This window comes from Salvelinus fontinalis, chromosome 11, assembly GCF_029448725.1.
Source record: "Salvelinus fontinalis isolate EN_2023a chromosome 11, ASM2944872v1, whole genome shotgun sequence".
Taxonomy (NCBI): domain Eukaryota; kingdom Metazoa; phylum Chordata; class Actinopteri; order Salmoniformes; family Salmonidae; genus Salvelinus; species Salvelinus fontinalis.
This window is the reverse complement of record NC_074675.1, coordinates 46191800-46207320: the sequence shown is the minus strand read 5'-3', so window position 1 is coordinate 46207320 and position 15521 is coordinate 46191800. Positions and strand designations below refer to the sequence as shown.

At 46.0% G+C, this 15521-nt stretch overlaps 1 protein-coding gene across 13 annotated transcripts in view; it reads left to right on the top strand.

The window, feature by feature from the left end:
- LOC129865839 (neurexin-2-like) overlaps positions 1–15521 on the top strand; it is a 1012026-nt gene that overhangs the window by 467827 nt on the left and 528678 nt on the right. For 10 of the 13 annotated variants that reach the window (XM_055938873.1, XM_055938872.1, XM_055938870.1 and 7 more), the window contains 2 exons: positions 486–689; positions 3786–3812. In XM_055938873.1, the coding sequence (XP_055794848.1) occupies positions 486–689; positions 3786–3812 (231 nt within the window). The remainder of the gene's footprint in view (positions 1–485; positions 690–3785; positions 3813–15521) is intronic. The other 3 variants (XM_055938878.1, XM_055938874.1, XM_055938868.1) reach the window with 1 other exon arrangement.

Here is a 15521-nt window from a genome sequence, read left to right as displayed (position 1 = left end):
CTCATTTAACCTCTGATTCAGAGGGGTGCGGGCGGGGGGGGGGGGGGGGGGGGGGCTCCATGAATCAACATCTACTTCATCAGCAACTGGGGAACAGTGGGTTAACTGCCTTGTTCAGGGGAAAAACTGCCTTGTTCAGGGGCAAAACGACAGATTTTTAGCTCAGAGATTCGATCCAGCAACCTTTTGGTTACCGGCCCCACGCTCCTACCCGCCAGCCTACCTGCCACCCTTAGTGTTGTTCTAACACTTTACTGTCCTCTCTAGTCCAAGAAAAGACATGGTGCTAACCTTGGAAGACCTTTCTGCACTGGGTGTCAATGTGTGTATTGGGAAAACTACAATATCAGATCTGTAATCTCTGGTTGTCTTGTTAAACGTCGTGTCACTCCATAATGTATGTGCCTGTCTGTCTGAACCTGTATCTGCGTCTGCTCATGTGTGCATGCTTCTACATTCCTCTCCATACCCCCGCCCCCTGACAGAGGCCACGGTGCTGAGCTACGACAGCAGCATGTACCTGAAGATCCTCATCCCGGGCACCATGCACACCGAGGCAGAGGACGTGGCGCTACGGTTCATGTCCCAAAGGGCCTACGGCCTCCTCATGGCCACCACCTCCAAAGAGTCCGCAGACACCCTGCGGCTAGAGCTGGACGGTGGCAGGATCAAGCTGACCGTCAACCTAGGTAGCCAATGGCAACCCCACCATGACAACCTCTGATTTTCTCTTAACCCCTTCCGTCAAACTCCATGTCCACCCCGTAAACCTGAGCCTTTGTCTGTCACTGCAAGCCTGCCTCCTGTCTCTGCTTCCCTGGTTAGACCTACTCCTGTAGCCTCTCTGCTCTGTTTCTCCCCTGGTCCCTATGGAGATATCTCTAGCTAAAGGAACATAAAGGGGTTTGGTTGTTCAGACAGTCTGCCAGTAGAGGGTGCTATAGACAATGGTAAAGTCAGAGACATTATTGTCCACATATACACTAACATCTTTCTAAATTAGTACAAAAAAGAAAGACTGGAAGGCAGTAATATATTGATGTATTTTAAAACGATGACATGGGATAAGGAAACAGAAACATATTATTCTACAGCGCTAAGCCTTAAAGGGATACGATCTACTTCCCCAGAGTCGGATGAACTCGTCAATACCATTTTCTCTGCGTCCAGTATGATGGAAATTACAGATATGTTTGTGAGCAAATGCTAACTAGCCGGAGTGTAATGACTGGAAGTCTATGGGTACCTGCATGCTAGCAGATACCATAGACTTCCAGTCATTGCACAAACGCTAATTAGCAGTTGCGCTAGAGCTAGTTAGCAGCTTCCTTCAAACTGCAGACAAAAAAATGGTATCCATGATTCATCTGACTCTGGGGAAGGAGATAAATGGCTTCATTGCCAACATCCAGAAGTTTGGACTCCTGGCAGACTGCTGTGACCTAAGGCAGTGACGGTGCCCACCCCTTTGTCTTCCATCTTTTAAAGGGAGAGAGCAGGAGCCGGGGAGAAACGGGGCCCAGGTGCACCCTGGGATACAGGAGTGTGGGCCCCCAACTTAGTGACAGGAGGTGGTGGTGGAGAGGATGGTTCCTCCAATAATGCCATAGCATATTCATCTATCTCTATCTTACCCTTCTCTTTCCCTTTCAATCTCTCTCTCTCTCTCGCTTTCACTCTCTACTTTCTCTCTGACTCTTTGTTCATTTCACTGCCGCCCTCTGGCTCTCTCTCTCTCGCTCTGGCTCTCGATCATCTCCCTCTGGCTCTCTCTCTCGCTCTCTCTTTCTCTCTTTCTCTCTCATCTCTCTCTCTCATCTCTCACCTGGCCAAGGCTCAGAAGATGGAACTTTTCATCCCTTCAATGGCCTGTATGTCTGCGGCCCTTGGATCAAACAGTCAGAGAGACCGGCTCAGAGTCCAGTGTTGTCCCACAGCTACACACAGCTACACCCACAAATCCACAAACACACACATGCACGCACACACACACAGTCGGAGGTCCTGTGACGGCAATGCTACTCAGCCCTGCGAGCCTCAGCACCCACACACATACCCACATCCGCCTTGGCCCAGAACAATCACGCCCCCCCCTAAACACATAGCTAATGAAGCTAAATGCTAATCTATAGTGCTAATGTGTCCAAATGAACCAGATATTAGTTTACCTCCTCCTATTAGCTGTCTCCGTAACGTATCCAAAATCCCACAATGCCCAGAGGTGTCAAATCCACATCAACATTTCTATTCATAGCTTGTTTGGAGGAAATTAATTGGAGGTGGAATCATTATAGAATCAGAGGATGATCTTGGAGATATGTTGCTTACCATTAAGATAGGCCTAATTAAAGATGAGTTAATTGATCAATATGAAACGGTGTAGAGGGACACACTTTGCACTGATAATGTCGACTTGTGATCAGGGATGATGACACTGCATGATTAGATTATCAATCTACAATTAGATGGTTTTAAATCAATCATTCTGCGTTCTGTGACTAAGACACAGCTGCATAAATTACAACAATGCTCTAATACTTGCTTTCTTTTTTGACTTTTTAGTCCAAACTCCATAAAATCACATTAGTTAACATACTGTACACCTCACTCTCACAAGCTGTGAACAATTTTGTCATTGACGAATGGATAATCACATTCATATCTGCAGTCGCAATCCTCCCCTATAACAGTGAGCCTGGTTCCTGGCTGTTTGAGTCATCTATTCTGTAGCGGTTGACAGCTCGAGACCACTCCTCAGCCACACGCACACACAGCCTGTCGCCACCAGAGGGCAGAAGAGACCACTAACTCAATAACAGAGCTCGGCCATTTTACAATGTTCTAACAGAGGACATGCGTTTCAGAGGAAGCTGTGTAGACTAAAGACGAGTGAATCAAATGTTGAGAGCATATTCTAGCATGGCTCTTAGTATATCCAGATGTACAAGTGTGCGCTGTGGCTGGAGTGTGCAGATCACCCTTTTCCTAATATTGCTGCTGTTGGTTTCCATACCCGAGGGGCTACAAAAGGCAAGCTGTTTCTAACCCACAACCACAAAGCCATGGAGCCATTGTTTGCACATGGTTAAGCCATTTCTGATAAAAGCTACTCGAGGAAATAGGAATAATGACTCTCTAAATGACCTCGACTAGCCTGTACCCCAGCACATTGACTCGGTACGGGTACCCCCTAGATGTAGCTTTGTTATTGTTAGGCACATTTATTGTGATACTTTTTGATTGATTAAATTATGATTTTTTTACTTTAGTTTATTTAGTAAATATTTTCTTAACTCTATTTCTAGAAATATTTTTATTATTTATTATTTTGCCTATCTAACGGGTAGTCCATCACAAGGTATCAAGAATCTAATTAATGTATAATGTACATGTATCATCCTCAACCTATTGAATTGGCATTGTCCCCTTGCCATTAAGTGGGCCTACAGTGATATATATATATAGAGAGAGAGAGCTTTATTGTATCAAGGATTGAGTGAATAGCTTGCCTTCTGTGGTGCATTGGGACTTTTGGAGGGTGGATGGTGGGAGGGGTGGATGGTGGGAGGGGTGGATGGTGAGGGGATGATGATGACGGAGGTGTGGGAAAGGGTGATCCTGACTCGTAGCTCTGTCCCCGGATGGTGGCCCCTAGCAAAATGCTTGGTTGTCTGCAGAATGTACCTTGAAGGATGTAAAATGTTATTATCTCTCTGTCTTTTATTCTTCTTTCTCTCCTCTCTCTTTTTGATATGATCTCACCATCTCGCTCTCTCTCCCACCAGATTGTATCAGGATAGACTGTAACCTCAGTAAGTGGTTCTATGCATTTTTATGACTATATCTATATTTTTCTGCTGATTGTATCAACAGTCTTCTGTGCAATGTGTCCCTTATAAATGCATTCAAGTCAATCAATCCAATCACATTTATTTTGTGATGCCCTTTTTACACCAGCCCTTTTTTAAACAAGTGATAGCTATCTCTCTTTGTCATCTTTGCCATTTTTTTAATCTATCCTCTTTGGTTATACAATACTCTATCTTATCATCCTATGCTATTTATTCTGCCTCTGAGACCACACTAGGATTTTCCATTTTCATTTCATGATATAATTTTCTTATAAACCCCCTCTTATTTCCCCCCTTTTTTGAACTTCTGACTGTTCATTTCATTCTATTCCACCCTGCTCATTTCATTAGTAGGGTCGTTCCATGAAATGAGTGCTTCCCTTTGATATATTAAGTAGGTCTTGTGCACAAATATAGAATGTTAAAAGCCTGTTATATTAAATGAAGTGCCTTTTAATATAGACCACATGGACAATTCAATAAATATAATTTTTTATTTGAATAAATACTTGCTAAAGTGGCATCTAGGAAAATGTTGCCCCATTTAACCCCAAGTTTTAACCATCATTGTAAAGCCCCAATTATTTTATTGCTTTGACAAACTCCAACAGAAGACTATTCTTTACTTTATGTGTTTAGTTATTTATTTTAAGGTCAAAAGACCCTTTCCCTCATGTTAAGCTCAAACCTGTTATGTGAACTTCTCGTTTTAATATGGTTAAACTAACCCTTTTTGGATATTGTTTCTTTAAGAAACATTGAACATCCAATAGCCAAATTGTAGTGTAAAAGCAGTCGAGCTGGTTCCACTCATTCTGGCCATTTTCTAGTGTTTGTGGTGGAAAACTGAGTGGGTTGAGCATTACATTTCAACCCTGTCACGCACGACAATTTAACAAGTTAAATGTTTTTATGAAGCTTGCATTCAATTGCCCCTCCCTGTTGCACACAACAAGCCTATTTTCCCCTGTTACAAGGGAATTTATGGCTGATTTAAGATGAAGTCATCAACCCTGTTACGGTCAACCCTGTTACAGTCAACCCTGTTACGGTCAACCCTGTTACAGGGGGATTTATGGCAGATTTAAGATGAAGTCATCAACCCTGTTACGGTCAACCCTGTTACGGTCAACCCTGTTACGGTCAACTCTGTTACGGTCAACCCTGTTACGGTCAACCCTGTTACGGTCAACCCTGTTACAGTCAACCCTGTTACTTTATTTGCCGCTTAATAGGCACTTACTATAGTCTTTTCTATTTGTTTACCTCTTGAGATGGGACAGTTCGTTTTTTTTCATTTGAACATGTGCAATTCATGACCGAATGTTCAAATTAGGTGAAATCAAAGATAATTTTTTCCCACCAAGTTACGCTACTCAAAAGACACCTATTGGTGGAACGACCCAATAGCTTTGTAGGCATATCTCTATCATTTCCCTTTCCAATCTACACACTTTCACTTTCTCTGCCCACATACTCACACACTGGTGAATGCCCACCTACTATTGGGTTTTCATTTAAGTCAAATGAACAGGGCTGTTTAGTTGATTAGTTTTACGTGTGCTGGTGTTGGAATGCATCATGTGAAATCACTATACGTAATGTGAAATTACTGCCCTCAATACTGTAAGTCACTCTGGATAAGAGGTTCTGCTAAATGTCTAAAATGTCAATTTAAAAATGTAGACTCCATTGAGGGCACAGCCCCCTAGAGTAGACAGACATACAGCGTTCATGGGAACAAACAAAAGTATTTCAATGTATGCTGAGAGAACGACAGCAAACTGTCACTGTTAACATGTCAATAGACAAGGTAAGTGCAGGCCCCACTATGACTAAGGAGAAACCTGCTGTGTGTGGAAACCTGCTGTGTGTGTGTGTGTGTGTGTCTGTCTGTCTGTCTGTCTGTCTGTCTGTCTGTCTGTCTGTCTGTCTGTCTGTCTGTCTGTCTGTCTTTGAGTGCACAAATGTATACTTTTTTTAAAGTGCCAGTATCTATATGTATCTATATTTGTATGTGCTACAAGCATTCCACATACGCAGCAATATACATATATATATATTCAGCAAATATTAACATTTTGTTGTGTTACAAAGCGGGATTAAAATTGATCTAATTGTCATTGTTTGTCAACGCTCTACACAAAAAACTCTCCATTTCGTAATTTTTTTATCCTGAAAAACTCCCCAGTACTTAACGATTACAAGCATACCCATAACATGATGCAGCCAGCACTATGCTTGAAAATATGGAGAGTGTTGGATTGTGTTGGATTGGATTTGCCCCTAACATAACACTTTGTATTCAGGACTAAAAGTTAATTGCTTTGCCACATTTTTTGCAGTATGACTTTAGTACATTGTGCAAAAACAGGATGCATGTTTTGGAATATGCTTAGCTTTAAAAATGTAACGAGTACCTTTGGGTGTCAGGGAAAATGTGTAAAAAGTCCATCGTTTTCCTTAGGAATGTAGTGAAGTAAAACAAAATAAAAAATAAAAATCTGAGTAGTAAAGTAAAGTACAGATAGCCTCAAAAACGAGATAAGTGGTAATTTAAAGTATTTTTTCTTAAGTACTTTACACCACTGTTGAGCGGATTCCTTCCTCTCCAGCAACTGAGTTAAGATGGATGCATGTATCTTTACAGTGACTGGGTGTGTTGATACTCCATCCACAGTCTAATTAATAACTTCACCATGCTCAAAGGGATATTCCATGTCTACTTTAAAAAAAAATACACCTACTGTACCAATAGGTGGCCTTCTTTGAAAGGCATTGGAAAACCTCCCTGGTCTTTGTGAATCTGTGTTTAAAATTCACTGCTCGACTGAGGGACCTTACAGATAATTATATGTGTGTGGTACAGAGATGAATTAGTCAATCAAAAATAATGTTTTAAACACTATTTTTGAACACAGAGTGAGTTCATGCAACTTATTATGTGACTTGTTAAGCGTTTTTTTTACTCCTGAACTTAAATAGGCTTGCCATAACTAAGGGATTGAATAATTATTGACTCAATACATTTCAGATTTAGATTTTTTTATTCATGTGTAAAAAAATAAATAAAAAAAATAATAATTCTAAAAACAATATTCCACATTATGTGGTATTGTTTGTAGGCCAGTGACAAAAAAATCGCAATTGAATTCAGGCTGTAAACCAACAAAATGTGTAAAAGTCAAGGGGAGTGAATACTTTCCAAAGGCCCTGTATTCATGCCATCTCCACCAGCATACTGAAAGAGTCATAAGATGACGAATAGCCTCATTCTCTCTATTGCTGCTGGCATGACTCACTTTGAAATAGTGGGAGGGATTTGACACAACATACTACAACCAAGCCAACACTAGATGTCATGATAACACATGGAAAAGTCTCTGGAAAAGAGAAGGATTTAGGAGGGTTATTTTTCTCCAGCAGAGGGTATACACACCCACATCTCTCGACCAACAAGTGAATGGCCTATTTTCCGCTTCATTGTGTTTCTGAGTGGTAGTACGGTAGTTTGAGGGAATTCTCCTGGTTATTTCCCCTCAGACGATGAAAGGAGTGGATTAGCCTGTGGAAACTCAACTTGTTCTACTTAGCTCTACTTATCATAGATCTGCTATAGATTTACACAGACAGCCCAATTATTATCTTTTGCCCAATTATTGCCAAGAACGCTGATCTAACTGGTCAAAAGACCAATTAGTGGGAAAAAAATCTGAATTGGGCTGCATATGTAAATGCAGCCATGCTCCCATAACAGGGCCCTCAAATTCAAATCTGGACCTGGAAGCCAGTTTCACTGCTTATTTCAATTCTTCCACTCTAATCTGGGACTGATTCAGACCTGGGATATCAGATGGGTGCAATTCATTATCAGGTAGAACAGAAAAGCAGCAGTAGTCCGGACCTCGTAGGGTAACATTTGAATACCTATGATTTAGCCGATATGCCAATATTTCCTTCTTCCCTTAGTTATAACCAGTAACTCACTGATAGGCTGCGTCCCAAATGACACTGTGTTCCCTATACAGCACTTTTGACGAGAACCCTAAATGGAATTTGGTGCCATTTAGGACTAAATCTCATTGTATTGGTCGCATACACATATTGAGTAGATGTTATTGCAGGTGTAGCGAAATACTTGTGTTCCTGCAGACATGATGCCAATTATTCCCTATGTGAATTGGGGTGAGATTCTTCCCTGCACTGTAAGTGATATTCTGTAACCCAATGGGCGTGTTTTGCTAGGAAGTGAATCAGAGTTAGCCAGTCAGGTTAGTTTGGTGGTGTATCAATATGGAGGGTGATATTTCACCACCTAACAGCACCACCCACTCTGCAATGAGATGTGCTGTGACATATGGTGAGCAATGTGGCTCTCTCAAGACCCTTCTGTTAATGTCACGCCCTTTGTCCCATCCACTTGTACACACACGATCCGACACACACACATATTTGCGCATGAAGTAGAGTATAGGGTCATAAGCACACACACACACACACACACACACACACACACACACACACACACACACACACACACACACACACACACACACACACACACACACACACACACACACACACACACACACACACACACACACACACACACACACACACACACAGCCCAGATAGACCAAACGTGGGGGCACAGGAACATGTAGGCTGTGTGTGAGTGCCACTGTGTGTCACCTGCTCGCTGTAACACCTCTGTGTCTGTGTGTCACCTGCTCGCTGTAACACCTCTGTGTCTGTCTGTCACCTGCTCGCTGTAACACCTCTGTGTCTCTGTGTCACCTGCTCGCTGTAACCTCTCTGTGTCTCTGTGTCACCTGCTCGCTGTAACACCTCTGTGTCTGTGTGTCACCTGCTCGCTGTAACACCTCTGTGTCTGTGTGTCACCTGCTCGCTGTAACACCTCTGTGTCTGTGTGTCACCTGCTCGCTGTAACACCTCTGTGTCTGTGTGTCACCTGCTCACTGTAACACCTCTGTGTCTCTGTGTCACCTGCTCGCTGTAACACCTCTGTGTCTGTGTGTCACCTGCTCGCTGTAACACCTCTGTGTCTCTGTGTCACCTGCTCGCTGTAACACCTCTGTGTCTGTGTGTCACCTGCTCGCTGTAACACCTCTGTGTCTCTGTGTCACCTGATCGCTGTAACACCTCTGTGTCTGTGTGTCACCTGCTCGCTGTAACACCTCTGTGTCTGTGTGTCACCTGCTCGCTGTAACACCTCTGTGTCTGTGTGTCACCTGCTCGCTGTAACACCTCTGTGTCTGTGTGTCACCTCCTCGCTGTAACACCTCTGTGTCTCTGTGTCACCTGCTCGCTGTAACACCTCTGTGTCTGTGTGTCACCTGCTCGCTGTAACACCTCTGTGTCTGTGTGTCACCTGCTCACTGTAACACCTCTGTGTCTGTGTGTCACCTGCTCGCTGTAACACCTCTGTGTCTGTGTGTCACCTGCTCGCTGTAACACCTCTGTGTCTGTGTGTCACCTGCTCACTGTAACACCTCTGTGTCTCTGTGTCACCTGCTCGCTGTAACACCTCTGTGTCTGTGTGTCACCTGCTCGCTGTAACACCTCTGTGTCTGTGTGTCACCTGCTCGCTGTAACACCTCTGTGTCTGTGTGTCACCTGCTCACTGTAACACCTCTGTGTCTGTGTGTCACCTGCTCGCTGTAACACCTCTGTGTCTGTGTGTCGCCTGCTCGCTGTAACACCTCTGTGTCTGTGTCACCTGCTCGCTGTAACACCTCTGTGTCTGTGTGTCACCTGCTCACTGTAACACCTCTGTGTCTGTGTGTCACCTGCTCGCTGTAACACCTCTGTGTCTGTGTGTCACCTCCTCGCTGTAACCTCTCTGTGTCTCTGTGTCACCTGCTCGCTGTAACACCTCTGTGTCTCTGTGTCACCTGCTCGCTGTAACACCTCTGTGTCTGTGTGTCACCTCCTCGCTGTAACCTCTCTGTGTCTCTGTGTCACCTGCTCGCTGTAACACCTCTGTGTCTGTGTGTCACCTCCTCGCTGTAACCTCTCTGTGTCTCTGTGTCACCTGCTCGCTGTAACACCTCTGTGTCTGTGTGTCACCTCCTCGCTGTAACCTCTCTGTGTCTCTGTGTCACCTGCTCGCTGTAACCTCTCTGTGTCTGTGTGTCACCTGCTCACTGTAACACCTCTGTGTCTGTGTGTCACCTGCTCGCTGTAACACCTCTGTGTCTGTGTGTCACCTGCTCGCTGTAACACCTCTGTGTCTGTGTGTCACCTGCTCACTGTAACACCTCTGTGTCTGTGTGTCACCTGCTCGCTGTAACACCTCTGTGTCTGTGTGTCACCTGCTCGCTGTAACACCTCTGTGTCTGTGTGTCACCTGCTCGCTGTAACACCTCTGTGTCTCTGTGTCACCTGCTCGCTGTAACACCTCTGTGTCTGTGTGTCACCTCCTCGCTGTAACCTCTCTGTGTCTGTGTGTCGCCTGCTCACTGTAACACCTCTGTGTCTGTGTGTCACCTGCTCGCTGTAACACCTCTGTGTCTGTGTGTCACCTGCTCGCTGTAACACCTCTGTGTCTGTGTGTCACCTCCTCGCTGTAACCTCTCTGTGTCTCTGTGTCACCTGCTCGCTGTAACACCTCTGTGTCTGTGTGTCGCCTGCTCGCTGTAACACCTCTGTGTCTGTGTCACCTCCTCGCTGTAACACCTCTGTGTCTGTGTGTCACCTGCTCGCTGTAACACCTCTGTGTCTGTGTGTCACCTGCTCACTGTAACACCTCTGTGTCTGTGTGTCACCTGCTCGCTGTAACACCTCTGTGTCTATGTGTCACCTGCTCGCTGTAACACCTCTGTGTCTGTGTGTCACCTCCTCGCTGTAACACCTCTGTGTCTGTGTGTCACCTGCTCGCTGTAACACCTCTGTGTCTGTGTGTCACCTCCTCGCTGTAACACCTCTGTGTCTCTGTGTCACCTGCTCGCTGTAACACCTCTGTGTCTCTGTGTCACCTGCTCACTGTAACACCTCTGTGTCTGTGTGTCACCTGCTCACTGTAACACCTCTGTGTCTGTGTGTCACCTGCTCGCTGTAACACCTCTGTGTCTGTGTGTCACCTGCTCACTGTAACACCTCTGTGTCTCTGTGTCACCTGCTCGCTGTAACACCTCTGTGTCTGTGTGTCACCTGCTCGCTGTAACACCTCTGTGTCTGTGTGTCACCTGCTCGCTGTAACACCTCTGTGTCTGTGTGTCACCCTGCGCTGAGCTTTGAGGCGTGACTTCCCTGTGTCACACAGAGGACATCCGTTTCATAGCACAGAGACAGAGAAACAGACTACAGTACTAGCATAGAGAAAAACAAGGGGTGTAGGATCGGTATTTAGCTATACGGGCATTTATAAACTGTGTGGTTCGAGCCCTGAATATCAGACCGTATACCACAGGTATGACAAAACATGTATTTTTACAGCTTTAATTACGTTGGTAACCAGTTTATAATAGCAATAAGGCACCTCGGGCGTTTGTGGTATATGACCAATATATACCACACCCCCTTGTGTCTTATTGCTTAAATATAGGTATACAACGTACTGTATACATATGTAAGTGGTACATATGTATGCATAAAGATTCATATGTTATATGTGTTATAAAATGTTTTATGTATTGGGTCCTTATCGAGAGCAACACTTAACAAGACATCATGTACTATAATTGTGACGCTGTATAAAATCAGTTATGATAGTAGTCCACACTACAGTAGAGTTCATTTCAAGTTTGGACATGTATTGACATTGCCTTGTATAACAGTTTCATTTCACCAAATGCTCCGATGAAATTAAATCATCTTTTAAGGCAATTTAATGCTTGAGTGGCGGTCAGAGCTTAATTCAATGATCGTTTCATACCCAGACTCTCTTCAGGGCCAAATTCATTCCAAGCAGCCAACTGTTGAGGAGATGACATGTATTAGGCCACGTGTCTTAATTTCTGCACCCATTGCAATGAGCTGCATTCTTTATGAAATGAACGTAATAGCTAGAATTATGTCAGTGATGTTTGTTTGATTTTTGATGATGCACTTTGGTTAAATGACAACTGGTTAGGACAGTCGTCACGTGTCCTATGAAATGTCCTGTGTCACTGGATATGCAACGTGCACACAGAGAGAGAAGACACTTGGTAAGATGGCTACACTCAGGAACTGAGATATGACGTCACAACATTACCGAGGCACGTTTAGAAGATTGGAAAAACGTTCGCAAATATCCATGTGTCCTCCGCATATGTGTTCTCATTTCATTTGTACACATTTTCCGGCTCGCTGCATGTTTAAATCAGAAATTTACCAAATACCTCGTCAAATGTTAAACAGAAGTGACCTAATAATGTAGACCTTTGAAGCACATCAAAGGACGACATAATCATTTTCCTAACTAGAGCTGAAACGGAATGAGCGTGTACAAGTGCACACGCATGTGGTTACGTTGGCTATCAGTGTACGTTTTTCAAAACTCCCTTTCCAAGTCTGTTGAAAGCTAGCCCAATAGTAAGGGAACACTAGTCTGCAGTGAAAATACAATTCATCAATATTGCTTATGTTTCTTTGCCCAAAACGACCAAAGTGAACAAAATATGTGCCCAGTTTTCCACAAGGGTAATACGTAGACTGACAGGCCAGTCTGAAAGGGTGCCAGTCAGTATAATGGAGTATAAGGTTGACTGTGACCTTACAATTAGAGGGAGATTACATTTTTGGGAGTGCACTGAGTGTACCCGCCTCAGTGTTTCCCCAGTCTAGAAGTTTCTTCTACTGTCTCTGTCAGACCCATTACTTCACACTATTCACCCAAAATAGAGAGCAACGTAGAGAAAGAGGAGAGCTGGAGGAGAGGAGACAAATCGACCAACAGTAGCTCAGAGATATAGAATGAGGTGTGAGGACTGAAGCAGAGACATAACAACAGACGAGAGAGAGAGAAATAGAGGGAGAGGGGGAGAGACATGGAGAGAAAGGGAGAACGAGGGAGAGAGCGAGAGATAGAGGGAGAGACAGTGTGTCACATACAGAAAGACAGTAAAAGGTGGTGGTGGTGTAACTAAAAGTGAGGATCATTTAAGGAGGGTGGCACGACGCCCATGGAGTATCTCTCCCCCCATTTACCTCTCCCCTTGACTTATGGCACCAGGGCACGCTGCCCACCAGCCCTGTATGGTGCCACCCAGTCCACCAGTCCTGCATGGTGCCACCCTGTCCACCAGCCCTGTATGGTGCCACCCAGTCCACCAGTCCTGCATGGTGCCACCTAGTCCACCAGCCCTGCATGGTTCCACCTAGTCCACCAGCCCTGCATGGTTCCACCCTGTCCACCAGTCCTGCATGGTGCCACCCTGTCCACCAGCCCTGCATGGTTCCACCCTGTCCACCAGCCCTGCATGGTTCCACCCTGTCCACCAGCCCTGCATGGTTCCACCCTGTCCACCAGCCCTGCATGGTGCCACCCTGTCCACCAGTCCTGCATGGTTCCACCCTGTCCACCAGTCCTGCATGGTGCCACCCTGTCCACCAGCCCTGCATGGTTCCACCCAGTCCACCAGTCCTGCAGGGTTCCACCCTGTCCACCAGCCCTGCATGGTGCCACCCTGTCCACCAGTCCTGCATGGTGCCACCCTGTCCACCAGTCCTGCATGGTGCCACCCTGTCCACCAGTGCTGCATGGTGCCACCCAGTCCACCAGTCCTGCATGGTTCCACCTAGTCCACCAGCCCTGCATGGTGCCACCCTGTCCACCAGCCCTGCATGGTGCCACCCTGTCCACCAGTCCTGCATGGTGCCACCCTGTCCACCAGTCCTGCATGGTGCCACCCTGTCCACCAGCCCTGCATGGTGCCACCCAGCTCACCAGTCCTGCATGGTGCCACCCTGTCCACCAGTCCTGCATGGTGCCACCCAGTCCACCAGTCCTGCATGGTGCCACCCAGTCCACCAGTCCTGCATGGTGCCACCCTGTCCACCAGTCCTGTATGGTTCCACCCTGCCCACCAGCCCTGCATGGTGCCACCCTGTCAACCAGTCCTACATGGTGCCACCCTGTCCACCAGCCCTGTATGGTTCCACCCTGCCCACCAGCCCTGCATGGTGCCACCCTGTCCACCAGTCCTGCATGGTGCCACCCTGTCCACCAGTCCTGCATGGTGCCACCCTGTCCACCAGCCCTGCATGGTGCCACCCAGTCCACCAGTCCTGCATGGTGCCACCCTGTCCACCAGCCCTGCATGGTGCCACCCAGTCCACCAGTCCTGCATGGTGCCACCCAGTCCACCAGTCCTGCATGGTGCCACCCAGTCCACCAGTCCTGCATGGTGCCACCCAGTCCACCAGTCCTGCATGGTGCCACCCTGCCCATGGTTCCACCCTGCCCACCAGCCCTGCATGGTGCCACAGAAGATTCCTTACCTGTCCCCATGTCGTACCATTTTTCACTGCCCTAATGGCTTGGTAAGATGGTATACAACTCATCTCCTTGGGTGTGTCAATACTCCTCCATGGCTTCCTTTCCATGTATACTTTTAACACAAACAAGTGAAAGGATTTAATAGGCTTTCAACATATGTGCCTGACCATTTTAGGCCATGCCAGATCAGTGATCATGGAGATGAAAACACAAGGAATGGAAGCCACTTAACAGCATTGAGATACACCCCTCGTCTCTTAGTATTCAACTTGCATGGTGAGATGGCAGCCCATTCAACCCAATAGGCTGACAGAGAGACAGGTTAAATATAGGCTTGTTATGGGAGGTGTAATGAGAGGAGCAACAGCACATTGATGCTGTCTGGGTTCATACTCCCTTAGCAGAATGATGGGGTCTCCAAGGGCAACGCTGCTCCTGCATGCTGGGTGACGTGGTCCAAATCAACTAAATCCACCAGGAGAGGGAGAGAGAGATGAAGAGAGAGGGAGCTGAAGAGATGGAAAGAGGAAGTTAGAGACGGATTGATAGGAAGATAGAGAGATGAAATGATAGAAAGAGGAAGATAGAGAGATGAAACGATAGAAAGAGGAAGATAGAGAGATGAAATGATAGACAGAGGAAGATAGAGAGATGAAACGATAGAAAGAGGAAGATAGAGAGATGAAACGATAGAAAGATAGAGGAAGCGATAGACAGAGGAAGATGAAGAGGGAGATTAATTAGATGAAGGAGAGAGAGATGAAAGAGAGAGAGAGATTCATTTCTCACCTCCTTCACTATTAGGATCAATCGCTCTTCCACTCGACACCTCCCCTCCCTTCACTGCTAGGCTAGATAACAACAGATTTGATCTCATCATGCATGCAAACAGGCACCACACACCTTACAGTGAGGGTGCAGGTGTTAGAGAAGCAGTCTGATAACAACCCACCTGGCCCTCCTCTCTGTCCCTTATCGTGATAATTGGCCTACAGGGTCATGGATAATGGATAATCATGGCTGGGGGTCACACTCTATGTGGCCGCCTCTCCCATCCCCCTCCCTCGTATCCCCTGGCAAATCAGGCCATGTTTTGGCTGCTGGGGTTGTTTTGCTGTGGTGGCAGGATGCGACAGTGTCCTCAACTGACTGCCAGCCAAGCCTACTTTCCCCAAGAGGGAGAGATGATAGAGGAGAAAAGGTCTGCTCTGTTTTCAATATGGAAA